The sequence below is a fragment of the Marmota flaviventris genome, chromosome 1 (genome assembly GCF_047511675.1).
Source record: "Marmota flaviventris isolate mMarFla1 chromosome 1, mMarFla1.hap1, whole genome shotgun sequence".
Taxonomy (NCBI): domain Eukaryota; kingdom Metazoa; phylum Chordata; class Mammalia; order Rodentia; family Sciuridae; genus Marmota; species Marmota flaviventris.
Window position 1 is genome coordinate 845,312 of NC_092498.1, and position 27,949 is coordinate 873,260.

The window sequence follows — 27,949 nt, forward strand, 5'->3', positions numbered from 1 at the left end:
TAGGGAGATGGTGGTATACAAACAAGACGTAGAGTCATTCTACCTTGGCTTTTGCACTCAAAATGAAGTAGCTCATGGAGAACCACTGCTTTACAAAGTAGAGTTACTCAGGGTCAGGCATAGCCTGAAAACTGCTGTTCTATACACTGCAGTAATTAAGAATAGGGCACAGGTTGAGAACTGTTGTTTAGTACACCAGGGAGTAACTCAGAGCAGGCAAGTCTGAAAACTGCTGTTTTAAACATCACAGAATAACTTAGAACATTCTGAAACTGCTGTTCTACCATGACACCATGGAGTCACTCAGGGCAGGCACAGCCTGAGGACTGCTATTCTACACACCACGGAGTCACTAGGGCAGGCACAGCCTGAGAACCACTGTTCTACATACCATGGAGTCACTAGGGCAGGCACAGCCTGAGGACTGCTGTTCCACACACCATGGAGTCACTAGGGCAGGCACAGCCTGAGGACTGCTGTCCTACACACCATGGAGTCACTAGGGCAGGCACAGCCTGAGGACTGCTGTCCTACACACCATGGAGTCACTAGGGCAGGCACAGCCTGAGGACTGCTGTCCTACACACCATGGAGTCACTAGGGCAGGCACAGCCTGAGAACCACTGTTCTACATACCATGGAGTCACTAGGGCAGGCACAGCCTGAGAGCTGCTGTTCCACACACCATGGAGTCACTAGGGCAGGCACAGCCTGAGGATTGCTATTCTACACACCACGGAGTCACTAGGGCAGGCACAGCCTGAGGACTGCTGTCCTACACACCATGGAGTCACTAGGGCAGGCACAGCCTGAGAGCTGCTGTTCCACACACCATGGAGTCACTAGGGCAGGCACAGCCTGAGGACTGCTATTCTACACACCACGGAGTCACTAGGGCAGGCACAGCCTGAGGACTGCTGTCCTACACACCATGGAGTCACTAGGGCAGGCACAGCCTGAGGACTGCTGTTCTACACACCATGGAGTCACTAGGGCAGGCACAGCCTGAGGACTGCTGTCCTACACACCATGGAGTCACTAGGGCAGGCACAGCCTGAGGACTGCTGTCCTACACACCATGGAGTCACTAGGGCAGGTACAGCCTGAGGACTGCTGTCCTACACACCATGGAGTCACTAGGGCAGGCACAGCCTGAGGACTGCTGTTCTACACACCATGGAGTCACTAGGGCAGGCACAGCCTGAGGACTGCTGTCCTACACACCATGGAGTCACTAGGGCAGGCACAGCCTGAGGACTGCTGTTCTACACACCATGGAGTCACTAGGGCAGGCACAGCCTGAGGACTGCTGTCCTACACACCATGGAGTCACTAGGGCAGGCACAGCCTGAGGACTGCTGTCCTACACACCATGGAGTCACTAGGGCAGGTACAGCCTGAGGACTGCTGTCCTACACACCATGGAGTCACTAGGGCAGGCACAGCCTGAGGACTGCTGTCCTACACACCATGGAGTCACTAGGGCAGGCACAGCCTGAGGACTGCTGTCCTACACACCATGGAGTCACTAGGGTAGGCACAGCCTGAGGACTGCTGTTCTACACACCATGGAGTCACTAGGGCAGGCACAGCCTGAGGACTGCTGTTCTACACACCATGGAGTCACTAGGGCAGGTACAGCCTGAGGACTGCTGTTCTACACACCATGGAGTCACTAGGGCAGGCACAGCCTGAGGACTGCTGTTCTACACACCATGGAGTCACTAGGGCAGGCACAGCCTGAGGACTGCTGTCCTACACACCATGGAGTCACTAGGGCAGGCACAGCCTGAGGACTGCTGTCCTACACACCATGGAGTCACTAGGGCAGGTACAGCCTGAGGACTGCTGTCCTACACACCATGGAGTCACTAGGGCAGGCACAGCCTGAGGACTGCTGTCCTACACACCATGGAGTCACTAGGGCAGGCACAGCCTGAGGACTGCTGTTCTACACACCATGGAGTCACTAGGGCAGGCACAGCCTGAGGACTGCTGTCCTACACACCATGGAGTCACTAGGGCAGGCACAGCCTGAGGACTGCTGTCCTACACACCATGGAGTCACTAGGGCAGGCGCAGCCTGAGGACTGCTGTCCTACACACCATGGAGTCACTAGGGCAGGCGCAGCCTGAGGACTGCTGTCCTACACACCATGGAGTCACTAGGGCAGGTACAGCCTGAGGACTGCTGTTCCACACACCATGGAGTCACTAGGGCAGGTACAGCCTGAGGACTTCTGTCCTACACACCATGGAGTCACTAGGGCAGGCGCAGCCTGAGGACTGCTGTTCTACACCATGGAGTCACTAGGGCAGGCACAGCCTGAGGACTGCTGTCCTACACACCATGGAGTCACTAGGGCAGGCGCAGCCTGAGGACTGCTGTCCTACACACCATGGAGTCACTAGGGCAGGCGCAGCCTGAGGACTGCTGTCCTACACACCATGGAGTCACTAGGGCAGGTACAGCCTGAGGACTGCTGTTCCACACACCATGGAGTCACTAGGGCAGGTACAGCCTGAGGACTTCTGTCCTACACACCATGGAGTCACTAGGGCAGGCGCAGCCTGAGGACTGCTGTCCTACACACCATGGAGTCACTAGGGCAGGCACAGCCTGAGGACTGCTATTCTACACACCACGGAGTCACTAGGGCAGGCACAGCCTGAGGACTGCTGTTCTACACACCATGGAGTCACTAGGGCAGGTACAGCCTGAGGACTTCTGTCCTACACACCATGGAGTCACTAGGGCAGGCACAGCCTGAGGACTGCTGTCCTACACACCATGGAGTCACTAGGGCAGGCACAGCCTGAGGACTGCTATTCTACACACCACGGAGTCACTAGGGCAGGCACAGCCTGAGGACTGCTGTTCTACACACCATGGAGTCACTAGGGCAGGCACAGCCTGAGAGCTGCTGTTCCACACACCATGGAGTCACTAGGGCAGGCACGGCCTGAGGACTGCTGTCCTACACACCATGGAGTCACTAGGGCAGGCGCGGCCTGAGGACTGCTGTCCTACACACCATGGAGTCACTAGGGCAGGCACAGCCTGAGGACTGCTGTTCTACACACCATGGAGTCACTAGGGCAGGCACAGCCTGAGGACTGCTGTCCTACACACCATGGAGTCACTAGGGCAGGCACAGCCTGAGGACTGCTGTCCTACACACCATGGAGTCACTAGGGCAGGCACAGCCTGAGGACTGCTGTCCTACACACCATGGAGTCACTCAGGCAGGCACAGCCTGAGGACTGCTGTTCTACACACCATGGAGTCACTAGGGCAGGTACAGCCTGAGGACTGCTGTCCTACACACCATGGAGTCACTAGGGCAGGCACAGCCTGAGGACTGCTGTTCCACTCACCATGGAGTCACTAGGGCAGGCACAGCCTGAGGACTGCTGTCCTACACACCATGGAGTCACCAGGGCAGGCACAGCCTGAGGTCTGCTGTTCTACACACCATGGAGTCACTAGGGCAGGTACAGCCTGAGGACTGCTGTCCTACACACCATGGAGTCACTAGGGCAGGCACAGCCTGAGGACTGCTGTTCTACACACCATGGAGTCACTCAGGCAGGCACAGCCTGAGGACTGCTGTTCTACACACCATGGAGTCACTAGGGCAGGCGCAGCCTGAGGACTGCTGTTCTACACACCATGGAGTCACTCAGGCAGGCACAGCCTGAGGACTGCTGTTCTACACACCATGGAGTCACTAGGGCAGGCACAGCCTGAGGACTGCTGTTCTACACACCATGGAGTCACTAGGGCAGACACAGCCTGAGGACTGCTGTCCTACACACCATGGAGTCACTAGGGCAGACACAGCCTGAGGACTGCTGTCCTACACACCATGGAGTCACTCAGGGCAGGCGCAGCCTGAGGACTGCTGTTCTACACACCATGGAGTCACTCAGGCAGGCACAGCCTGAGGACTGCTGTCCTACACACCATGGAGTCACTAGGGCAGGCACAGCCTGAGGACTGCTGTTCTACACACCATGGAGTCACTAGGGCAGGCACAGCCTGAGGACTGCTGTTCTGTACACCATGGGGTCACTCAGGGCAGGCACAGCCTGAGGACTGCTGTCCTACACACCATGGAGTCACTAGGGCAGGCACAGCCTGAGGACTGCTGTCCTACACACCATGGAGTCACCAGGGCAGAGCACACCTTTTCTCCACACGTGTGTTCTGTGATGGCTGGAGGACCAGGTTCAGCTCCAGATATCTGGCTCAGGATGGCCTGGGGGTCCTGATGGAGCACAGGGAAAGTAGAGGTGGCTCATTGCAATCAAGGCCTTCTGTGTGACTTGCTGGGGCATAGCTGACTTTCTCTGGTTGGTCCTAAAGACAAATTCGGAAAGTTCTTGATTAATGGCTGAGTGTTGTCATCATGGGTGATGACCTCTGAGGGCCAGACATGTCTTGGCCTGTGGCCACAGAGGCTGGCCATGTCCTGGCCACTGCTGATGTCTGTGCTGTCCCTCTGTGGCTCTCTTGGTGCCTGTGTTCAGGCCTTGGGCCTCAGATGCTGCATTGGTATAGGAGCAGCCTGGCCCTCCCTGGCCCTGATGTAGCTCTCTGTGGGGGAGGAGCAGTGAGGAAGCTGTCTCTGGAGGGGCCACTGCCCCCCGGATCCCGGTGGGAAGGCTGATGGCAGGGTTTTGCCAGGAGAGCGATGGAGGAGGGTAGAGCCTCCCAGAGCCGCGATGCTCAGGACCAGGCCGAGCCAGGCGGGTGAGCACTGGTTCTGTTCAGGTGACTTCCGTCAGGAGTCTGCCCAAGTATCAGGTAGTTGGAAGTGAGGAGCACCATTGTGGCAGTGGCCACCCAGTGAACCCTGGGCAGTGGCTTTGAAAAGCAGGGTGCACTGGTGACACCAAGCAGAGCCTCAGCTCCAAGGTGCACAGCCTCCAAGGCGGGGAACACAGCCGGGTGCTCTGACCTCGCCTTCACCCAGAAGCCATTCCCGTCTCCTGTGGGTACTTTGCACAGCAGCCCCTGGGTGATTTGTTTGGGGAACTGGCTGAACTTTGATTTCCTCCTGTGTTGGGTGAAGGTCTAAGCACACTTGACCTTTCTAGGTCATAACTGCAGTGTTGGCAGCCCCTGGAGTGGGCCATGAGCAGTGCTAAGTTGCACGGAGACCACCTTCTGAGCTCTTGCCCTCTTCCTTCCCGTGGAGTCTGTGACCACACTGCCCCCTGGTGGGGAGCCCACGAGGGCCTTCTCCCTCTGGGGAATACTTGGTGCTTTCTGTGTTTTTCTTTTCCTCAGGGCAGGTGAGTCTGTGCCCACGAGAGGAAGAAAATGCTGGGACTGAGAGGTCTGCCTGAGGCTGTGCAGCTGCAAAATCAGAGTCCCAAGCCCTCTGCCACCTGAGTTCTTGCCACCCTTTGTCTCTTAATGGGAGAAAATTATCCTCAAATCCCTCCCATAGCAGATGCCGGGGATGGAGACACACCTGCAGGTCACACAGGAGGTGTTGGGACACGGACTGTACAGGCAGAACAGTTCCATTTGCAGAGGGACACCAGGCTCAGCTCGCTTGGACCTGCGTTTGGCTGCTATCCAGACCTCGGGTTCTGCCTGTGTCTCTGTAGTTCCACAGCATTTGATCTGCAGTATGGTTCTGCCACATGGTGATACGATCAGACCCTAGTGGACCGACAGACACATGTGAACCTGTAGGGGCTGGGGTGGACCCCAGTGCCTCCATCCACCCTTACTGATTGCCGGGTGGTGACCCTGGGGCACCCTCCTGTGTGGGTCTGCCTGTGGGCCCTAACTCTTCCAGCTGCCTGGCTCCAGACAGATGTCCTGACCGAGGCAGCAGCAGGCCTCTCCGGGCTGGAACGGTGGTGTGTGGACGGCGTCTGACTTGGAGTCCTTGCTCCCCCAGACAGTGCTGGGCACACTGACAGATGGGGATCACCTACTGACGTACGCTGGTACCTTGATGGCACATTGCTTTCCTCCCCGTTTTACTCATCCAGGAGTTCCAAGAGTAGCCTGGATCTCCGAGCATTGGTGTCTCCCCTGACAGCCTGGGTCCACAACCTCCGTGATGTGGCTGATCCCAGTCCCTGTCCTCCTCATCAGGGAGGCCGATCACATCAGAGCCTGGCCCGGGAAAGGACGGATGAAGGCGGGGCTATGAGGTGGCACATCTGCCCCCGGGTTTGCTCCCGGTAGGACTGCCCCAGCCGGCTACCCTCCCCTTGGTCAGGTTCGCCCCCGCGTAGCCCTCTCCTCGCGAATCCCTGCTCTGGCTGAAGCCACGGCCTCTCATGGGCCCCTCCTACCCTGGTCACGAGCCCCACAGTGCGTCACCCCAGCCCTGCACACAGCCCCTCACACACCCGCTCTGGGGCCTGGCTTCCATCCAGCTCAACCCAGGGATGCTGACTCCTAGGGGCCCCGTCACCTGGGGCAAATCTGTTTGTCTTATTTCTTGAATTCTGATGAGTTGGTGCTGTCTGACTTTGTCCTGTGGCTCATGGGTGCTTACTAGCTCCAGGTCCGGCTGTGAGCTGCCCACCTGACCTGTGGAGCTGAGTAGGCCTGGGCAGGGCAGGCTGAGAAGGGCCTGCCTCCCGCTTCTTTTCCTTGACCTCTGCCCATCCACAGGACTCTGTACCCCATTAGAAAGGAGGCTTAGGTCCCAGGGAGGTGGCAGCACCCACGCTGTGGGTCCAATAAAATGCCAGCTTCCATTCCCCGTGGGGTAGTTGTATGATGCTAATCCTGTGTTTATTCATCATGCCAGTGACTTGAAGCCTTAGAGAGAGGCTGGGGAGTCCTGCTGGTGTTGGGGCAGCTTTCCCAAGGAGGGCAATTTACTCCTGATCGTAGCTGGGAGCTGCACCTGCCCACATCCTGTCAAGTGGAGAGGCCCACCTGATTGCAAGGCTACCCAGGACCCTTTGGAGGGGCAGCTTGGCCCTGGAGCCCTGGCACCTGCCTATCCTTAGTTGGAGGCTGAGGCTCCAGTGCCTACATGGATCTTCAGAGGGACTGCAGCTAACTTTCTATTTGTATTTGTTTCTGTAGTTTGACGCCAAAGCATTCAAAGAATAGTAGCTCTGTTCCCCTTTGGGAGGAAGGATGGGTCTCAGGGGTGTGGCAGCATCCATAGCATAAAGAGGGTCAGCCTCCCTTCCCCCCATTTTCATTAAGGAGTGTGTGCAGCTGGCAGCTAGAGTGATCTCTCCCCAGGACTCTGGGAGGAGTGGGTCGGTGTAGAGGGATCTGCTTCGTGCCATGGGGGTGGTGGGCTCACTTCTGCCTCCCTTTGACACCTGCCTGGAAGCCTGGGGTTTCTGGACGGTGTGAATGCGACACAAAGCAGACCTTGAATCATTCGTCAACCTCCTTTCCTATCCCCTATGTTCTGTGAAATTTTGTTCCATATTCGTACATGGCATGGAGTGTGGGTCCTTATGTCACATGTGGGAGGACCTCTGTAACACGGAGCAGAAGCTCAAAAGCGTGGTCAGGAGGGAAGGGGCAAAAAGAGAAGGCTTGGGCAGTTGGCCAGCTCGTGTAGGTGTCCAGAGCCCCCCACTCCTGCACCCTCTAGGGCAGAGCTGCAGGCCGTTGGGGAGGAGAGGAAGCCCAGCGTCTCACATCCTCAGGAGGGGTTGTTTCCTGATCCACAGTGGCCAGCAGTGTGGCCATTCTTCGATGCTGGACGCTGTTCCTTCCTTATCTGATGGACCCTGTAGAGGCCCTGCAGGGCGGTGGTTCTAGGGCTCTGGGGTGTTGTCGGCATAAGTCAAGGTCCACAAGCCTGAAGGAAGGATGGCCATTGGTTGCCTGGACTGTCCTTGAGGATGAGAAGCCTGTGGCCCCAAGAGTCCTCTGGTCTACTCTCCCACCTTCCACTGGGCATTATCTCCTTGTTGCGTGGCCTTGAAGGCAGGTTTATTCCATGAACAAGTTGGTTTGGCTTGATGCTCGGGCGTGCTGCCCTAGGTGGGGTCACTTGGTAAGCATTCCTCCTCTTCAGAAGAGGCCCTCTCCCTCTGTCACCTCCACGCGGTCTGGCCAACCTGGTCTTGCAGCTGGTGACGGGACCAGGAAGCAGAATGGTGTCTGGAGATGGGTGGGATGGAAGGTGTCCCTCTTGTCTCTGAGGATGGGCCACCCTTGTTAGTAGCACCGTTGCCAGTGTCCCTGGGAAGTGGGGAAGAGGGTTCCTGGCCTTGGCAGAGCTGCCTTGCCCAACCTCCAGGGCAGTGGCTCTTACTTTTCAGGCACACTTATGAAAACTTCACAAACTTGTTAAAAGACCACTCTCTCCCCCCGTGGCCCATTGATGGGAGGAAAGGAGTGGTAACGATGGATTTTGCACTTGGTGTTTCTCCTTTGTGAATGACTTACCAGTGCTCCTGTGTCGACCACTGGTGTGCCTCCTGCACCCAGAGATGGCGAAGCCTATCCAGAGCAGGGTCGATGACTGAACCCAGAATTGCATATTCCAAGTGTGTTTTTCTTATGTATCTATCTTTACAGATGCTGTTATTTTTAATTTTCCTAATGAGAAGGAGTGTTTCCTAATTGAGAATGGAAACTACTCAGTCACATAGGCTCTGGACTCCTTCAATGGCCAGAGAATTAATCGAGGTGCCACAGCTGCATGAAGGCACAATGAATCTCTTTTCTAATGAACTTGCCTTTCAGAGTTGAAAATCCAAAGTTGTTGAATTTGGCAGGCAAAGTGCGCTTGTGCTTGGGGTGGTTGCAGGTGGCTGTGTGTAGATGTGCTTGCTGTGTGTTGGTTACAGCAGCGTTGGTGAAGTAGGCCTGTGCGCTTGCTTCATTGAGAGTTACTCACTGGAAGGGAGCGGGCCCAGGGAGCGTCCTGCTGCCCGCCCAGGGAGCGTCCTGCTGCCCGCCCAGGGAGCGTCCTGCTGCCCGCCCAGGGAGCGTCCTGCTGCCCGCCCAGGCTGCACTCCTCAGGCACTGCCTTCCCCGGCCCCCTTCAGCCTGGTTCAGATGTGCCCACTGGGGTCTTCACCTGATCTGGTGGCTGATGGTAGATGTTCCTTTCTGATGTTGGGGTAAAATCCTTCTTCAACATAGATGTCGTCCTGGTGAGCTTAGCCCTCGGTGATGACCTGGTCCTCAGATGGAGCGACAGAGCCCAACACTGAGGACTGGAGAGGTGAAAAGCAGTTTTGCATCATCTGTGTGTGTTTTAGTCAAGCATCACGTCTGGTCTTGCAGCTCTAAGTCCCTTGGGATCTCTGGAGCAGTGTCTTTGGTGGCTGAGCGTGCCTGGCAGCTGGGCTCCAAGCAGCCTCAGGAGGGGGTCGCTCCTCAGAACCACCAAGGCAGGCCAGAGGGTTGGGATGTCCAGCTCTCCCCTGATCTCCAGGACGGCAGGGGCTGGAGCTTGAGTTGACCACCAGTGGACAGCACTGGAGGCCATCCTTCTGCAAACTGAAACTTGCATGGAGACACCGAGTGGGTGAACACAGGGGTGACGGGGTGCGGTGTGCCCAGAGGGGGCTAGGAAGTTCCGCACCCCACCCCAACACCTGTCCCCATGGGTCTCTTCCACCTGGTGTTCCTGCCTCGCCTTCTTTGTGATAAACTGGGGAGGGTAATAAAGTGCTTCCCTCAGTTCCAGAAATTACCAAACTTGAGGGGGTTTGTGGAACTCTGAATTTGAGGTTGGCTAGGAAGAAGTGTGGGTAGCCTGGGCAGCCCATTTGCAGCTGGCTTTGGAAGTGGGGGCAGTCCTGGGGGCCAAGCCCTTCACCTGTGGATCTGACGTAGCCCCGGGTGGTGTCGGCCACACCAGCCAGTGTCCACGAAGTTGAAACCTGGTTGCTGGAGAAGACATGCTGAGTCTGGTGTTGGGGTGATCTTAGGCTGTGCCACAAGCTTCTGGTCCGTCTCTGAGGCTGACTTCAGCCTGAAGCGCTCAGTGCTTTGTCCTTAGTCCCAGTGAGTGAGATGGGAACGTTTGTTTAGGGACCCAAGAACATGGAGATGACTGTGGGGGACACATCCTGGGTCAAAGCCCCATCTGGCCTTTGAGAAAAGGAAGCTCAGACAGGCAGAGAGAGAGCAAAGGAGGACCTCCCTGGAGGATGGTGGGCCAGAGCGAAACGGAAGGCTGCTGGTCTGCGGGGTGCAAAAGAGAAAGACCAGAAGCAAGCGTCTCCACCCCATGGAATGCAAAGCCCAGCTGCGGCCCAGGCAGCATCCCACTGCCCAGCCTCGGCGCCTCGGATCTGAATACTCAGAGCAGCGAAGGCCATGAAGACCCGGCCTTCTGCAGGGCCAGGGAGTACAGGCACCAGGTCCTTCTCATCACTGAGCCTCCTCCTGACCTCAGGTCCCCGGGGAGCTAGCCTGGGCTCGACCCCATGGAGCCTGGAAGGTGGTGGACCCACCACACCAGCCAAGTCCTTGTGTACTTCCTTCTCCTGGAACAGGAGGGAGGTGGTCGGGGGGCTGGTGGTGAGCACAGAATTCTGGAGGCGCGTCTGTCCACCTCGCTGTGCTCAAGAGCCCTGACACACCACGGAGGTCGAGTCCTGCCTGCCTCACAATGAAGGCTAGGACAGAGGCTTTCAGGGAGAAGGTGCTTGCTGGAGGGCGAAACAGCACTCCTCAGAAGGACATGGATGGTGGCTTTCTCAGTGTGCCCAGACCTGTTCCTGGCTGAGGTCTGTGGAAGGGTGCTGAAGGCAGGGTGGCCACGAGCGGGAGAAGGATCCTTGGGACATCCTTGCCGTGGAAGAAGGCTGCTCATAGAGCTCACATGGCAGGCTTTGCAGAGAAGCACATCAGCAGGGCATGAGGGGCGTGACCCAACTGGGGCTGCAGGCCAGCGGGCAGCTGTGCCCTCTGAGTGCAGCATGCGAGTGACCTCTGCAGCACAGTAGGGCGGAAACGGGCAGTGGTCGAAGCTGCTCTCACCGAGGGGGAATTTCCCCTTTGGGGACCTCAGACTTTGTTTGCCCTGTGGCATTTGTGTGGGATGAGCCACCCACACTGGAAGGTGGCCTCGGGTTCCGGAAGCCCACTGACTGTAGATGACCAGCTACGCAGCAGCATCGGGTGGCGTCTGCTTGTCTCCCCCAGCAGAGCACTAATGCCAAAGCATGGTGCACCTTGAATGCTGTCCCGTGCAGCCCCTGGTTCAGATGTGGTGGTCTCCACACTTGGTGTCTGATGTTGCTTGTCAGTTTGTCTAATGAATGAGAAAACTGAGTCATTAAGGAAAATTGCATAAAAATAAGGCTTAAAAATAGGTTTTATAATTTAAAACGTAGAAGCAACCAAGATATCCCTCAGTAGGACAACAGAGAGGTAACCGTGACACATCCAGATAGAATATGCTGTGTGCCGGGCCAGTGGGTATGTGCCATTGTGTACCGTGCAGGCGGAGAATGTGCCACTCCAGGAGGGCACCTGCAGGGACAAGGGTGTGCCGTGCACGCTCCTCAGTGACAGGTGGCCCTCTGCTGGATTTACTAGGTGGAGACACCTGTGTCAGAGGAGGGTGTGGGGGAACTCTGTCTTCTGTTCCATTTTCTGTAATTGTGTGGAGAAGTGCACAGGGTGTCCTGCACCTGGCCAGGGCAGTGCAAGGCTGACCTCGCTTCTCTGTTGCCAGAACCCTCACCCTCAGAGATCACAGAGCCAACCAGGAAACAGGTGCATCTCAGGGTCGGGTTGTGCGGTCCCAAGCCCTGCGAGTCTGGGAGAAGCTGAGGTCCCCTGAGGGCAGGACCTGAGAGCCGGGCTGGCAGGGGCTTGGGCATCCAGGCGAGCCTGGAGAGTGAAGTCCCCTGCAAAAGTGCTGCTCTATGTTCCTGCTTTAAAGGTCTAGAAGGACGCACAGCTGTATGTCTGCCCACTCCAAAGCCCACAATGCACACGTGTTGTGTGTGTGTGGACACACCATACCCCACGGGTCTGTCTGCCCACTCTAAAGCCCACAGTGCCCACGTGTTGTGTGTGTGTGGACACACCATACCCCACGGGTCTGTCTGCACACTCTAGACCCTGCCCGTGCATACGTGTTGTGTATGTTGTTCACACCATACACTGCACACAGATATATGTTCTGCACATTCTAGAGCCCGCATGCATGTGCATGTGTGTGTACACACCATACTCCACAGACAGCTGTGTGTTCTTCACATTCTGGACTCCCCATGTGCATACATATGTATGTGTGTATGCACCATATGGCTACACACTTCATCTGCACATTTTGGACCCTGCATGTGTGTGAGTTATGTATGTGTATACACACAACCATAGTTATGCACAAGTGTTTACATCTTTATCTTTAAGTATAAATAACACAAACAAACAGAAGAGGTCATGCTGAGGTGGCTCGGAGCTCTGAAGCCTGCGCCTGTGGCCCAGTAGGTCCATGGCTCTGTGCTGAGCTTCGTCGTCCTCATTGGAGATGCACTCTGTCTGGGGTCACACACCTGTAGCCAGTGCAGCACGCTCCACATGGCTGTCACACATGGGGAGTGGGCTGGGTTCTCACTGAACTCAGGGAGAGGAACCCCAGGGCCCTGCCATCCGAGCGTGACTCAGAACAGGCACCACATACCATATCGCTTTACTCCCTTGGGGCAGCAGATACCACTGGGGTAGAATTTGGGTAAATTGAATGATTTGTGTTTTTGTTTTTAACATTTTCTTTTTGTTTTGCTCTGTTGTAAAATGTCCCTATTTTAGCTTCTCAGTGTCTAGACTCTACTTTAGAAACAGCATCCTGACTGACCCCAACTGCAGATGCCCACTTGTGGCATGTCTGGTTCTTGGTGGCTTGGACATCACCCTTGGGGTCATGGGAGTCTGGTCCAGCTAATTGGAGCACCATGTCCTCAGCTGTCACGGGAGGCCACAGTGTTTTAGTCAGCCTTTCCTCTGCTGTGACTAAAACACTGACAAAAAGAGTTTCAGAGGAAGGAGGTTTATTGGTCAGCTCACAGTTTCAGAGTTTTGGTCCATGTTTAGCCAACTCCATCCCTCAGGGCTTGAGGCGAGGCAGGACACAAGGTGGAAGAATGGCGGAGGGAAGCAGCTCAAGGCATGATGCTCAGGAAGCAGAGAATCGGACTGCATTGCAGATACAGGCTGTATACCCCAACGGCGTGCACACCCCCAGTGACCCATCCCCTCCAGCCACACCCTACTGCTTCCAATCACCCCTCGGTTAGTCCCATCAGGGGATCGTTCCAGGGCTTGGGTTAAGGCTCTGGAAACCCAATCATTTCTCCTCTGAACCTTCTCACGGTGTCGGACACATGGATTTTGGGGTCTTCTCACTTCCCAACCATAACAGATGGGCAGGTCCCCTTCAGAGCTTGCAAGTTCAGGGTGGGCCTTGAGCAGACTGCTAAGAGGAGCATGTTCTCTGTTGAGACAGCAGCAGAGAGCCCTACGGGGGTGTTTCCCCAGGTAGAGCCTCAGATGAAAAGTGGAGAAAAGATGGAGTCCTTCCTGCAGTTGTGTTTCCAGATCCAGCCATGCCTGAATCTGCTGAGTACCACATGAGACAAACATCACTTAGTTCACTCAGATTGAGGCTTATTTTTGTATTTCAAACAGCCAAGCAAACTACCTGCTGCCGCTGCAGGAATATTGATGGAGGAGGGTGGAAAAGAAGAAGGTTCCAGATTTTCTTGCAATACAAGAAAAACTTCGGTTTGGTTATGTACCCTAAATGCAAATTCTTTAACATAGATAAATTCCTGGCTTCTCGCCTTTGGTTTAGGAACAAGTGGAGAAGCCACACTCTGAACACCACACGTGTGCGTAGGTTCACATGGATAACTGTAAGGAAGAGAGGGGATGGGGCTATTGGTTTCAGAGCCCATCAGTTGGTCTAATTTAGTGACAGATACCTCACTGTTGGAGTAGAAGAAAAGTCATCCGTACACGACAGGGTGTCAGCCAGCCACAGACAGCACCAGTGACAGACGAGGGTGCTTCAGAGTGAGTGTGAGTGTTCTGATTTGACCCAAGGACTCTTCTTCTAAAGCATTCATTTGCTGTACTGGGGGTGGAACCCAGGGCCCTGCCCATGCTGGGTAAGTTCTCTGTCACTGAGCTACATCCACAGCCCCAGGGTATTTTATTTCATTTTATGACAGGATCTTGCCAAGTTGCCCAGGCTAGCCTTGAACTTGTGATCCTTCCATAGCCTCCTGAGTTGCTGGAATTACAGCTGTGCATGCACCACCATGCTCAGACTAAAACATCCACTTATTTTGAACTAACCTGCAATAATATTGCTATAAAAATGCAGAAAAAAGGGAAGAACAACCATAAAACTGCTCCTGACACACCTTTCCCACTGGCGGCAGGAGTGTGGGTGTGACGGGGACTCGGACTCAGTGTTCTGAAGATGTAGGTCTCTCTGATTTTGGCCAAAGAACGTGACATTTGTTAGAGCTTACGTTTACTTTGGGGACTTTAAAGATAAGGTCGACGTTCAGAGGAACTGTACTGCAAGGTCGGGGCAGACTGCCGCGGAGCAGAGGTGTCTGCTGGGATTCCTGGGGCCAGTCCTGGGTGCTTCCTGGGCCCCTTCCGTGGGTGAGAGTCAGCTGAGCAGCAGGGTCTCGGGGTGCCTGGCCCAGCCTGCCCGCCAGGCCTGTCCTCGAAGGCAGCACTGGTTCTCCGGCTCCTCAGACAGTGACGGGAAAATGATCATGGCCAGGGGTTGTGTGGCCTTGGCTCATCTTGGCAGTCTTCAGTATCAGGAGGACAAAAAGCAGGAAGGGCTGAGGGGGGCTGAGGGGGGCTGGAGCCGGGAGGCAGACGGCCGCTGCTGTGCTGCCAGAGCAGCGTGAGGCTTTCCAGGTGGGAACCTGCAGCTAGGCAGTGGGAAGGCCAGCCTCAGGCAACCTCGACTGGGACACGTGACTGACACCTCTGGGAAGGACGGTCCAGGTCACTTCTGCCCATGAGCAGGATCCTCAACAGCAAATCGAGGTTGGCTTTTTGGATGTAAAGAGATGCAGAAAAAGGCACCCTTCAGATCTAGGAGAGCACAGTAAGTGGTTCACGTGGGGATCTGGTAAGGAGAGCAGATGGATCTGGACCCACAGTGCCGAGGGACCACTGCCTCATTGATGAAATGGAGATCCGGAACTGACCCCCACTTGTTGGGGCCTTTTGGGGCCCCCAATGGAGGAGTGATTCGGGCCTGAGCATTCTACGCAGAGCCCCATCCTTTCAAGTTTAGTGTAATAGGTATCGGTCCCTCCCACCTTCAGGTGAGCAAAGTAGGAAGGACCCTTAAGAGCCTTAAGATAGGTCCCTTTTTGCAGTCTGTGCCCTTCCCCATCTATTGTTGTCTGACCAATCTGTGGGGTCCGCCTCTTTCTCGGTTAATGGTAGGCAGCTCTATTCTCCAAGTGGCAACAATAACTGGACCCTTGATTAAGATAATGTGTCTCTTCCTCAGGTAGAGGTTGGGATCTCTGGCATAATGAGAAGCAACTGACAGAGGTAGAAATCACCCCAGGAGCAAGCAAGAGCTCTAGAAAAATATTGCTTAGAGGGGCAGCCCGATACGCCCTGAATGGTTGCTTTATCTTGGGACCTAGGTCCAGGAGAGGACAGGACTGAGAATTGAGCTCCTGTGTCCAGAGGGAAGTTTGTCTGGTGCTTGTCCACGGGCAAGGTCACCCTGAGCTCCCCAAGTTGGGCCTCATTGTCTCCGTCTCTGTCAGCATCCCACTTGTCAGTGAGGGAACTGCCTGGCTCCCTGTGGGGAGGTCAGCAGGGCTACTCCCTCCACCCACTGAGTAGTAGCCGTCTCCTGTTTCAGTAGCCTCCTCTAAGAACTATTTTCCAAGGAAGTTAGAGTTTGACTCAAAAGCCACATGATATCCTTCCATCTAGATCATAAAGATCTGAGCATTGCTGGCAGGTCTGAACGCGTGCTCTGGGTTTTGGTCTAGTTCCCCAGGTCTGTCTTCATGTCCTCTAGTCCAGTTAGTGAAAAGGTACATCCACCATCTCGGGTCCAGTCCCAGCCCCTCCCCCAGCACTTCCTTGAGGGGAAATAACCCTGAGCAGCACGTTTCCTAGCAACTGTGGGATCATAGGTGGAGCCTGTCCCTGGATGAGGAGGACTAGGCTGCAGCCCTTTTAAAAAGGGATATAAAGGGAGAGCAGCGTAGGACCAAGTTCTTCTTCAGATGGGGCTGAGGGAATCATCTGTTTGACTGGTAAAGGTCCCTTCTTTCTTTGAGTAAGTTTTTTGTTCTGGGGATTTGGTGACTGGCTGCCGGGGTCCAGCCCTAGCGGGGCCCAGGGAGTCCTGAAGGATGAGTGGCGTGGGCAGAAAGGTGAGACAGGAGTTCCGTTGGAGCAATCTGCAGAGAGAGCTAATGCAGCTTTCTCTGGGTCATCTTTTATTACAATTTTTCTCATCATTATAGATTCAGAATACGTCATTGATTATACAATTTCAAAACTTTGCCAAGACATCACGTTTCCTTAACCATAATTAGGGGTATAGAAAAATGTAACATCAATTTACATTTTTTCAGGATGTGACTTTTAATTATCAATCATTAATAAAATGCGTCACTAATTTACATTTTTTCAGATTTTCCCAAGATGTACTATTTTCTTATTAACTAATGCCAAACTATGTAACCAGAGTCTACTCTCCTAACCTATCTTTAACCTTTAAGTTTTAAAGTACACCTACACTTTTATTTTAAATCTAAAATCCCCATCTAAAAAACGTCCCCTTAAATCTTATACTTAAAATATCCTAAAGTTTATAAACCATTCTTAAAACATATCAGAAACCCATACAGCTAAAAACTTAAGAATTCTAAACCCAAGAAACTAAATAGAATAATACTTCTAACATTATTCTAAAAATATGTCTTATAAAGCTACTTTAATTAATTCCTAAATTTATTCTCATAAAACTGATTGAGCTGCTTTCTCAAAGAGTTTCTTTGTTTCTCAGTCAAGGTGCACTAGGTCTGATATCTTTATGATCTTTCTCAATAAAAAGTAAGTTCTAAACATGAGTCCACTTTCCGCCAATATTAAGTATGCTCATCATAAATCCCTATGTGAAGTAAAAGAGGGTTTATAGAAATGAGAAGAATGTATCCTTATATGTCTTAACTTTCCTCAGTGTATAACATAACTTTCCTTAATCAAGAATGAAACTACATTTGGTGGGTTTTGTACAATAGCATGATGATTAGGATTTCTAAGAGGTCGGAAATATGGGCTTGGGTTCTAGTCGATATGATCAAGGTGGTGCCTAAAATTCTCGTGACCTTTCGGAGAATGATTGTTGTTGATTTTGTCCTCAAGGTGCTGAGACAGTAGAGCAGCTTTCTAGTTGTCCTTGACGTGCTGAGGGGTAGTGGAACAGCCTTCCAGGATGAACTGCCTGTTAGGTTCTAGCCCTCTGAAGTTTATTTGGTTTGGCATTTACCATACTCATCCTCCTGTCAGGACATGAGCACGAAAATCAAGAGTCCCAAGTACGTAAAAAAGGGTCTCAGGGTTTCCGTTTCCCACCAACCAGCGAGGGTCTCTGTGACCTTGTCAAGACAGTGGGAGAGCGGCTTTGCCAGCTCTTACTTTCACTGTGACCTTGACAGGACAGTGAGGGCGATCGCCTTCACCCACTGGCGCTGGGTCCGAGCTTGCGTCCTTTGCTGGTTCAACGTGATCTCAGATGAAAGGACAATTTTACACAAGGAACTTCGTTCTATTCACCCGCCCATCTACAGAGAGGGTCTAACTGCTGAGTAGTTCTGCGGTTTAGGGTCCCCTAAAAAGGCCGCCATCTTTCTCCATCTCCTGATGGGTACTGAGGCCAGGCCTCAGGGCAAAATAAGACCAAGGATTTTTTCTTTACTTGGGGGTCCAGATTATCCTAGTTACTGAGCCCAGTCCCCATCTCAGTCTTTTGTAAGTCAGGAGGGGCGGTCTGGTCTGTGAATGGGGTAGACTGGCCTGACCCAGCTTCTCTCTGAGGGGGCCATGTCCAGGTAGGAACTAGCCAAGCTTACTCATGGCCTGTGGGCCATGTCCCCGATATTTCCTTTCGTGACCCAGATATCTCATGTGTCCATTCCCAGAAGGCTGTGATTACCTCCTTCTTTCTGTCACAAAGGGATTCAGAGTTCTCAGGAAGACAAGAAGCTGGCGGGGAGGCCGTTGCCTGTGAAAGGGTTTGAGATGAGGAGAGTCCCCTGACTTGTAGCGCCATCTCTCAGCCCCAATTCATGGACCTTTGTCCTGAGCAAGGAGGCTCCCAACAGCTGCTGTGAATCAACCCAGGAGAAGCCCTGAGAGAGTCATATCCCCTTTTCTTTGTTCCTTTGGAGGGTCCTTAAAGCCACAGGGAAGGAGATAGTTTTCTCAAATATCTCCAAAAACAGGGAGTTTCTCTATTTAGGGCCTTTTGTCAGGGGCAGTTATCCTGACCAAGGGACAAGGTTTCTGCACAAGGTACAGATGAATGAGGAGCTGAGTCCTAACTGACACGCTGTTTCCTAATGAGGAGAGGAAATGTTGCTGATTGTGTCCTGGACACTGGGGCCTGCTATCCATGTGTCTGCACGAGAGGAGAGAAAGAGGGGAAAACCAAACAGTCAGTCGTGGGATGTGGCTGGGGGCTTCCTCAGCCTCCGAGAGAAACAGAAGTGCTGGACAATCAACGGTCACTTCCAGGGGTTGCCAGCCATTTGACATGACAGTTACTGACCTTTGAGTCCCTGGTTTTGATTCCGATGAGCCCCCAATTCTATTACCATCTAGGGGTGCTGGGTTTGTTCTCTCCACTTAACAAACAATTGAAGACAGGACACCGAGATAGCAAGCAAGAAGTGAGCTTACTGCAAAGGTGACAGAGACAGACTTCTCCAGGGAGAAGGGCCCCAGCGCTGGGAGCAGTGGGGGAGTTTGGCCTATTCTTTTTATGGCCTCTGCAATTTCCTCCCTTGCTTCTCTCCTCCCTGTCCCTCTCTCCTCACTGTATTGGCTGGTGCCTCCCATGTCATGCGTCTGTTTTAGTGACACCAGTGTTGAGCACCAGGTCGAGTCCAGTTCCCCAGAGTTGAAGGTTGAACACTGAGAAATGCTGAGGCAAGAACAAAGGGTTTTTATTTAAAGGACAGAAGAGAGAGAGAGAGAGAGAGAGAGAGAGAGAGAAGGACAGAGGCTCCTCCACAGAGGAGGGGGGTCCAAGATGGTGCCAGAGGGAGGGGGCTGTCCTGACCATTTAATAGATTTTAGGTTTCCTTTCTTTTCATGCCCTGTCCTCCTCTTATCTTGCCTACACGACCAGTGGCCAAAAGGTGGATTGACCAGGGGCAGGAAGAGAGACCTCCAGGGGCACTCATTAAGGACCTCTTGCAGGGAGGGTCAGTTCCCTGGCAGCAGGTTGGAGGAGCTACACTGACTGTCCTTCTGCCTCCCCCACCCCACGCCTCCTCTGATAAGGGAGCCCTACTATAAGGGAAGGGACGATGACTTTGGCTGCTTCAGGCTGGGAGGTGAGATGCGGGGCAGCAGTTTGGGTTTCCCTTTTAGGGATGTTTTGGGTCAGCTGAGGGGTCTGTGGCAAAAGTCTGGTTTGTAAAGTCACGTGGGAGGTGGCTGCTTCTGTGAGAGAAAGAAGAAGACGTGGGTACTAGAACGTGATTAACACAAAGTGTCGTAGCATTGAAACATGTCAGTGAGCGTCATGATGATGATAGAAACTAGTGATCTCTCTCAAGGAGGTGCAAGAGCTAAGAAGTGGGCCGTGAGGGAAGGCCTCTATTTGGGAATGTAGACCTTTAACACTGCCAGAGTTATCAGGAAGGTACACCTAACACTTGGTTTTTATGATGCCCTTATAAGATGTCGTTAGGATATGTAATGACATTTGATTTTTACAAATGTCTGTTAATTGGCATAAACTCTGTGTTTAGTAGAGATCCCTTTATTTTTGTTACTTAGGGCTAGATGATCATACTATCAAACACAACTCAAACCTACCTTGTAGGAGATTAGGAAGATTTGTGGGCCTTAAATTGACTATTGAATAAAAAGAAATTGTGACTCCGATAGTCTGTTTTGATAGTTGTGGGGCACTCCTAAGAAATACTCTTTTGTAGCCTTCAGTCTTACTTACTCTTGTTGGGGCTAACACAAGTGTTCGTCCTAAGTTACATTAAAAGGACTATTGTCGCTCAGTCAACCTGTGCCTCTACTGCCATTGCTGTCTCTGATTCCCCTGCGGCCAGCCTGAGGTTGTCTGGAGGTCTTCTTTGTGGGTTACCCCAGAAGCCACTGATGTGTCCAGAGGTCTGGCCTTGGTAACCTAGGACGTGAATCCCGTTGCTACTTCTGTGGTCGCCACCACTGAACCGGAGGTCTCCTGTCAATCAACTGCGGCCTGCACTGCGGCCACCATTGCTGCTGCTGCTGCCTCTGATTCTGCTGCTGCCAGCCTGGGATGGCCTGGAGGTCTTCTTTCTGGGTGCTGCTGCCACAGACCAAACCGACGCCCTGGACACAACTGAAGCCGAACTGCTGCTGACCCCTGGTGACGCTGCCCCCACAGCTGCAGTTGTAGCTGCCACTGCAGCCACTGCCACAGCTGACCCACTGCCTGCTGCCAACAACCACCACCACTACTGCAGCTACCACAGCCTAGGGGACTGCTTCGGCAGAGACTCCAGGTTTGGTTGCACGTGGCTGCACCCATTTTGGGACACCAGCCCGGGCTTTACCTCCACAAGAGCCTCTGTCTGGGGACTCCAGCTGGGACCTGCAGGTCCAGTGTGGGGGTGCCTGCAGGTTTGGAGGAGCCTGGGGTCTTCCTGCTGAGAGAGCTGGTGGCCCTTGTCTTGCTGCTGCATCTCGGGTTGCTCCTTTGCATGAGTGTGTCCTGGTGGTCTCTCTGCAAGTAGGAGAAACACTGAGGTCTTGGGACTGCAGGTGGCCGAGCCTGAGGTGTCTAAAGCCCAGATCAGTGGGATAGAGACTGGGTTTGCAAGGGCTGATCTGGGTTTGGTGATCCCGAGAGACATGAGAGACAGGGCTGAGAAGCTGTTGAACACTGACAGAGACAGTTCAACTTTCCAGCAAGATTATTTTATTTTATTTTTTGATTCACTAATCTCTCTACCATATTTGGAACAAGATTTTTTTTTATGCATCAGTATGTGAAGGACAATGATATCTGATTGGTGTTTTGAATTTTTGTTGTATTCTTATGTCTTTAATTTTTTCTTTTTGTTCGTATTCTTCTCTCTCTTCTCCAACCACCAGCCAATCTCTGTTGACTCCTCTTCCACTCTTCCTGTGAATTTTTATTTCTAGCTTCTCTCTTCCTCCCTTGTAAATGTTGCTTGATACACTACCTCTGTTTTCTCATCCACCACTTTAAATTGTAAATAATTTTAACAAATATTCTGTTTGTACTATAGACAGTTATTGAACTCATCGTTGTGGTTCAACGTGAGAAAGCAGTAGCACCTTAGTGGGATCTGTTAGGATTAAGGCCATACATTGTGTACACTGGGTGCTGTTGATGTCGGTCTTACCAGTAAAGGTGAAGCACTGGAAACCTTAGGGACCCGATAGGTCTACAGGGTAGAATCTATCCTGCCTTAGATCCATACTTTTAGATGGGAAAACACACTAACAACACAAAAAAACAAGGGAATAAAGCTCCCCAAACAAACCAACAGAAACTACTGATAACACAGTAGAAGAAATGTCCGAGAAGGAGTTCAGATTGTACATAGTTAAAGTGATATGTGAAGTAAAGGATAGGATAAGGAGTGAAATCAAAGAAAAAATACAGGAAGTGAAAGCCACTTCAATAGAGTTACAGATCGTGAGAAAAAAAAAAAACAAACAAACAAGCAGAAATCCTTGAAATAAAGGAATCAGTAAACCAAATTATAAATTCAATAGAAAGCACCACCAACAGACTAGACCACTTGGAAGACAGAACCTCAGACACTGAAGACAAAATATATAACCCTGAAAGTAGAGCTGAACACGTAGAGAAGATGGAAAGAGACCATGAACAGGACATCCAGGGATTATGAGATAACTTGAAAAGACCAAATTTAAGAGTTATTGGAATTATGAAGGGGCAGAGATACAAACAAAGGAATGCACAATCTTTTCAATGTTATAATAGCAGAAAATATTCCAAACCCAAAGAATGGGATGGAAAATCAAATACAAGAGGCTTACAGGACCCCAAATGTAAAAAAAATATGGCAGACTCACACCAAGACACATTAAACGAGAATGAGTAACACAGAGAATAACGATAAAATCTTAAAGGCTATGAGAGAAAAAAATCAAATTATGTATAGGGGGAAACCAATTCAGATCTCAACTAATTTCTCAGCCCAGACCATTAAAGCTAGGAGGCCCTGGAATAATATATTTCAACCTCTGAAAGAAAGTGGATGCCAAACAAGAATTTTTATATCCAGCAAAATTAAGTTTCAGATTTGAAGAGGAAATTAAAACATTCCATGATAAACAAAAATTAAAAGAATTCACAACTAAGAAGCCTATACTACAGAGCATTCCCACAAAATATTCCATGAGGGTGAAGTTAAAAAAAAGTGAAAACCAGCAAAGGGAGGTTCTATACTAAAGGGACATTCAACCAAATGAGAAACTAAGACAAATCAAAACCCAGAAATAAATCAAAATGACAGGGAATACAAATCATATCTCAATAACAACCTTGAATGTTAACAGCCTAAACTCATCAATCAAAAGACAATTTGGATTAAAAAGCAAGACCCAACAATATGCTGTCTTCAAGAGACTCACCTCATAGGCAAAGACATCCACCTGCTGATGGTGAAAGGAGGGGAAAAAACTTATCACTCACATGGACTTCGTGACAAGCAGGGGTTTCCATCCTCATCCCAGATAAAGTAGACTTCAAGCCAAAGTTAACCAGAAGAGACAATACTTTCATACTTCTTAAGGAAAGTGTATATAAGCAGGTCATAACAACTATAAATATTATGCCCCAAACAGTGGAACATCTATGTCCATCAGACAAACCCTTCTCAATTTCAAGAGTCAATAGACCACAATACAATAGTACTGGGCGACTTTAACACACCTCTCTCACTACTGGACAGATCTTCCAAACAAAAGCTAAATAAGGAAGCTATAGAACTAAATAATGCAAGATTTGTATTATTTAGTTCTATAGTTCTTATAGACTTAACAGACATGTATAGAATATTCCATCCATCAAAGAGCAAATATACTTTCTACTCAGCAGCACATGGCTCCTTCTCTAAAATAGACCATACTATGCCACAAAGCAACTCGTAGTAAACATACACATACACACACACACACACAAAAACAACAACAACAACAAAAAAAACCCAAAACAGATAATACCCTGCATTCTATCAGACCACAATGGAATGAAATTAGAAACCAATGATAAAATAAAAAATAAAAGCTACTGTAACAAATGGAGACAAAATAACACACAATTGAATGATGAATGGATGGTAGAAGAAATCAAGGATGAAATAAAAAAATTCTTAGAGAAAATGAGATCACTGATACAACGTATCAAAATCTCTGGGACACTATGAGGGCAGTGCTGAGAGGAAAGCTCATTGCATTGAGTGTTTTCATTAAAAGAATAAAAAGTCAACAAATAAATGACGTAACACTACATCTCAAAGCCCCAGTAAAAGAAGAACAAAGCAACGCCAAAAGCAGTAGAAGGCAGGAAATAATTAAAATCAGAGCCAAAATCAATGAAATCAAAACAAAAGAAATAATTTTAAAAAATTGACAAAACAAAAAGTTGGTTCTTTGAAAAAATAAATAAAATAGATAAACCCCTATTATATATAATTAGAAACTCTTTTGAAAATCTATACTGTAATAAAATAGAAAATATTGAAGACATCAACAAATTTCTAGAGACATGATCTACCCAAATTGAATGAGGAGGTCATACATGGTTTAAACTGATCAATTTCAAGTAATGAAACAGAAAACACCATCAAAATCCTACCAACCAAGAAAACCCCAGTGTGAAAACCCCAGTGTTGTGTTCCTCACAACTAAACCACTCAGGGTCATGCCAGGTACTGGGCTGCAGGAAATAATCACACAAGAGACAGAGATACCTTTTTCTTTGGGTCCTGTGACGGCTGATCTGACCTTAGGGGTCCGTGGAGAGAGAGAGAGAGAGAGAGAGAGAGAGAGAGAGAGAGAGAGAGAGAGAAAGAGAACACACATGTGCACATGCTGAACACTTTTATTGGGAAGAAGCCATTTAAATGAGGCAAGGGGTCAGGTTTCAGGGGGTTGAATCTAGCTTCCTGATGTCTGCTGTCAGCAGATTGACTGACATCTAAGAAGGTCACACCCAAAGGCAGAGCAAGAGAAGGTGACACCCAAAAGGCATTTCCATGGAACACTCTATCCCAAACAGGGCAAAGGGGTAGGATTACAAAAGAACAGGTGAGTGTAGCTCAACCCCAGGGTAGGCCTACTCAGAATGCTGGCCTTGCTATCCGAGCGGGAGGGAAAGACTGAGTCACGAGTCACGGCACTACCGCACCAGACTACAGTGATCTCTCAGATCCCCGTGGTGCATCAGGACTGAAAGGTGTGGTGACTCAATGTGGCTCCCCACAGCCCAGGACCAGCCATGTTCTACAAGACTTTCAAAGAAGAATTAGCTCCAATACTCCTCAAAGTATCCCATGAAATAGAAAAGGAGGGAACCCTTCTAAACTCATTCTATGAGGCTAATATCACCCTGATACCAAAACCAGACAAAGACACATCAAGGAAATAAAACCTCAGACCAATATCCCTGATGAACATAGATGTAAAAATTCTCAATAAAATTCTGGCAGATCACATACAAAACATATTAAAAAAGATAGTGCACCATAATCAACTGGGGTTCATACCAAGGATGCAGGGTTAGTTCAACATGAGGAAATCAATAAACGTAATTCATCATATTATTAAACTTAAAAACAAGAATCTATACATACAGAAAAAGCATTTGACAAAACACAGCACACCTTCATACTAAAAACATTAGAAAAACTAGAGACAGTAGGAACATACCTCAACATTGTCAAAGCTATCTATGCTAAACCCAAGGCCAGCATCATTCTAAATGGAGAAAAATTGAAAGCATTTTTGCTGAAAACTTGGAACAAGACAGGGATGTCCTCTTTCACCACTTCTATTCAACATCATCTTTGAAACTCTAGCCAGAGCAACTAAACAAAAGAAAGAAAGGGATCTTAAACTCAAACTATCACTATTTGCTGATGACATGATTCTATATCCAGAAGATCTAAAAAATTTCACCATAAAACTGGAACTAATAAATGAATTCCCCAAAATATCAGGATATAAAATCAATAACCATAAATCAAATGCACTCCTATACATCAGCAGGAATCCACTGAAAAAGAAACTTGGAAAACTACTCCATTCACAATAGCCTAAAAACAAAACAAACAAAAAACTGGGAATCAATATAACAAAAAAAGAGGTGAAAGTCCTCTACAATGAAAGCTACAGAACACTAAAGAAAGAAATTGAAGAAAACCTCAGAAGATGGCAAGATCTTCCCTGCTCCTGGATAGGCAGAATTAATATTGTCAACATGGCCATCCTACCAGAAGCATTATACAGATTTGAGGCAATTCCTATTAAAATCCCAATGACTTTCTTCATAGAAATAGGAAAAGCAATTATGAATTTTTTTGGAAATAATAAGAGACCCAGAATAGCTAAAGCAATCCTTAGGAAGAAAAGTGAAGCAGGAGGCATCACAATACTAGACCTTAAACTATACTACAGAGCTATAGTAACTAAAATGGCATGGTATTGTACCAAAATAGACTGGAAGACCAATGGTACAGAATAGAGGACACAGAGACTAACCCACATAAATAGGGTTATCTCATACTAGAGAAAGGTGCCAAAAACACACATTGGAGAACAGATAGCCTATTCTACAAATGGTGCTGGCAAAACTGGAAATCCACATGTAGCAAAATGAAATTAAACCTCTATCTCTCATCCTGCACAAAAATCAACTCACAGTGGATCAAAGACTTAAGCAGAGACTAGAGACTAGATCAGAGACTCTGTGCCTAATAGAAGAAAAAATAGGCCCAAATATTCATGACATTGGCCTAGGATCTGACTTCCTTAACAAGACTCCTAAAGCACAAGAAGTAAAATCAATAATCAATAAATGGGATGGATTCAAACTAAAAAGCTTCTTTTCAGCAAAGGAAACAATAACATAAGGAGAGAGCCTACAGATTGGGAGAAAATATTTACCACATGCACCTCCAATAAAGCATTAATCTCTAGTACATATAAAGAACTCAAAAAACTTAATACCAAAAAAAAAAAAAATACCTAAATAACCCAATCAATAAACTGGCTAAGGAACTGAACAGACACTCCACAGAAGAAGAAATACAATTGATCAATAAATATATGAAAAAGTGTTCAACATCTCTATCAACTAGAGAAATGCAAATCAAAACTATTCTAAGATTTCATCTCACTCCTGTCAGAATGGCAATCATCAAGGGTACAGGCAACAATAAATGTTGGAGAGGATGCGGTGAAAAAGGTACATTCCTATATTGCAAATTGGTGCAACCACTATGGAAAACAGTTTGGAGATTCCTCAGAAAACTGGGAATGCAACCACCATTTGACCCAGCTATCCCACTCCTAGGTTTAGACCCAAAGGACTTGAAATCAGCATACTATAGTGACACAGCCACATCAATGTTTATAGCAGCTCAATTCACAATAGCTAGACTATGGAACCAACCTAGGTGTCCCTCAATAGATGAATGGATAAAGAAATGTGGTATATATACTCAATGGAATATTACTCAGCTTTAAAGAAGAGTGAAATTATGGCATTTGCCAGTAAATGGTTGGAGTTGAAGAACATCATGCTAAGCAAAAGAAGCCAATCCCACAATACCAAAGGCCGAATGTTTTCTCTAATATGAAGATGCTAATTCATAATAAGGTGGGGGGCACTAGGGAAGAACAGTGTTACCTTAGGTTAGGTAGAGGGAAATGATGGGAGGGGAGGGGAGGGGATGTGGGGATAGGAAAGACAGTAGAATGACACAGACATTATTACTGTATGTGTGTATATGACTGCATGACCAATATAATTCTGCAACACGTACACTCAGAAAAATGAAAAAATCTATCCCATTTGTGTATGATATATTAAAGTGCATTAATGCATTCGACTGTCATGTATAACTAATTAAAACAAAAAATTTTAAAAAGGACTATCGTCTTTCCTTTTAGATGCTCAGGTGTGGCTGTACTTTGGTCATAACTTGTTTTGCTAGGTGTTCAAACCCACTGGTCAGATTGACTTTGTTTCTATCTACTGTTAGGAGTCAGTTGAGTTCCCTCAGGGGGTTGCTCTTGGGAGTTTGAGCACAGCCTTTTAGCTCCTTAGTGCCATCTGCAAGGATGAATCAAGGTCTCCCTCAGGGACATCTCCCTCTCCAACGACTCTCCTTTTTGCAGAATGTGCACTGGTTGGCTCTCTGTTCTCCAGGGTCTCATAAATACCCCTGATCAGGAGGTCATGTGGTCCAGTGTTGCACAGCCCTTAGAGAAATCCCCTTGTTCCATGAGTTTGAGTTGACCTCAAAGGGCAAGAGGCAAATATTGGCTATTTTTATTGTTTCTTTTACTTACTTTAAGCTTTGGTCTTAAATATCCAGCAAGCCTGTTTTACCAGTCTTAAGGTAAGAGTACTGGATTTTGACTTTAAATTTACCCCTTATATTTAATTAGGGTCCGCAGTATTACTGGAAGTTAGCCTTGCATCCTGTCTGT

General features: G+C 49.5%; 1 protein-coding gene across 1 annotated transcript in view; it reads left to right on the forward strand.

The window, feature by feature from the left end:
* The first annotated feature begins 13,074 nt into the window (after window positions 1-13,074).
* Ptprn2 (protein tyrosine phosphatase receptor type N2) overlaps window positions 13,075-27,949 on the forward strand; it is a 565,071-nt gene continuing 550,196 nt past the window's right edge. The window contains exons 1-2 of the mRNA XM_071605349.1: window positions 13,075-13,222; window positions 20,505-20,741. Coding sequence (XP_071461450.1) covers window positions 13,075-13,222; window positions 20,505-20,741 — 385 coding nt within the window. The remainder of the gene's footprint in view (window positions 13,223-20,504; window positions 20,742-27,949) is intronic.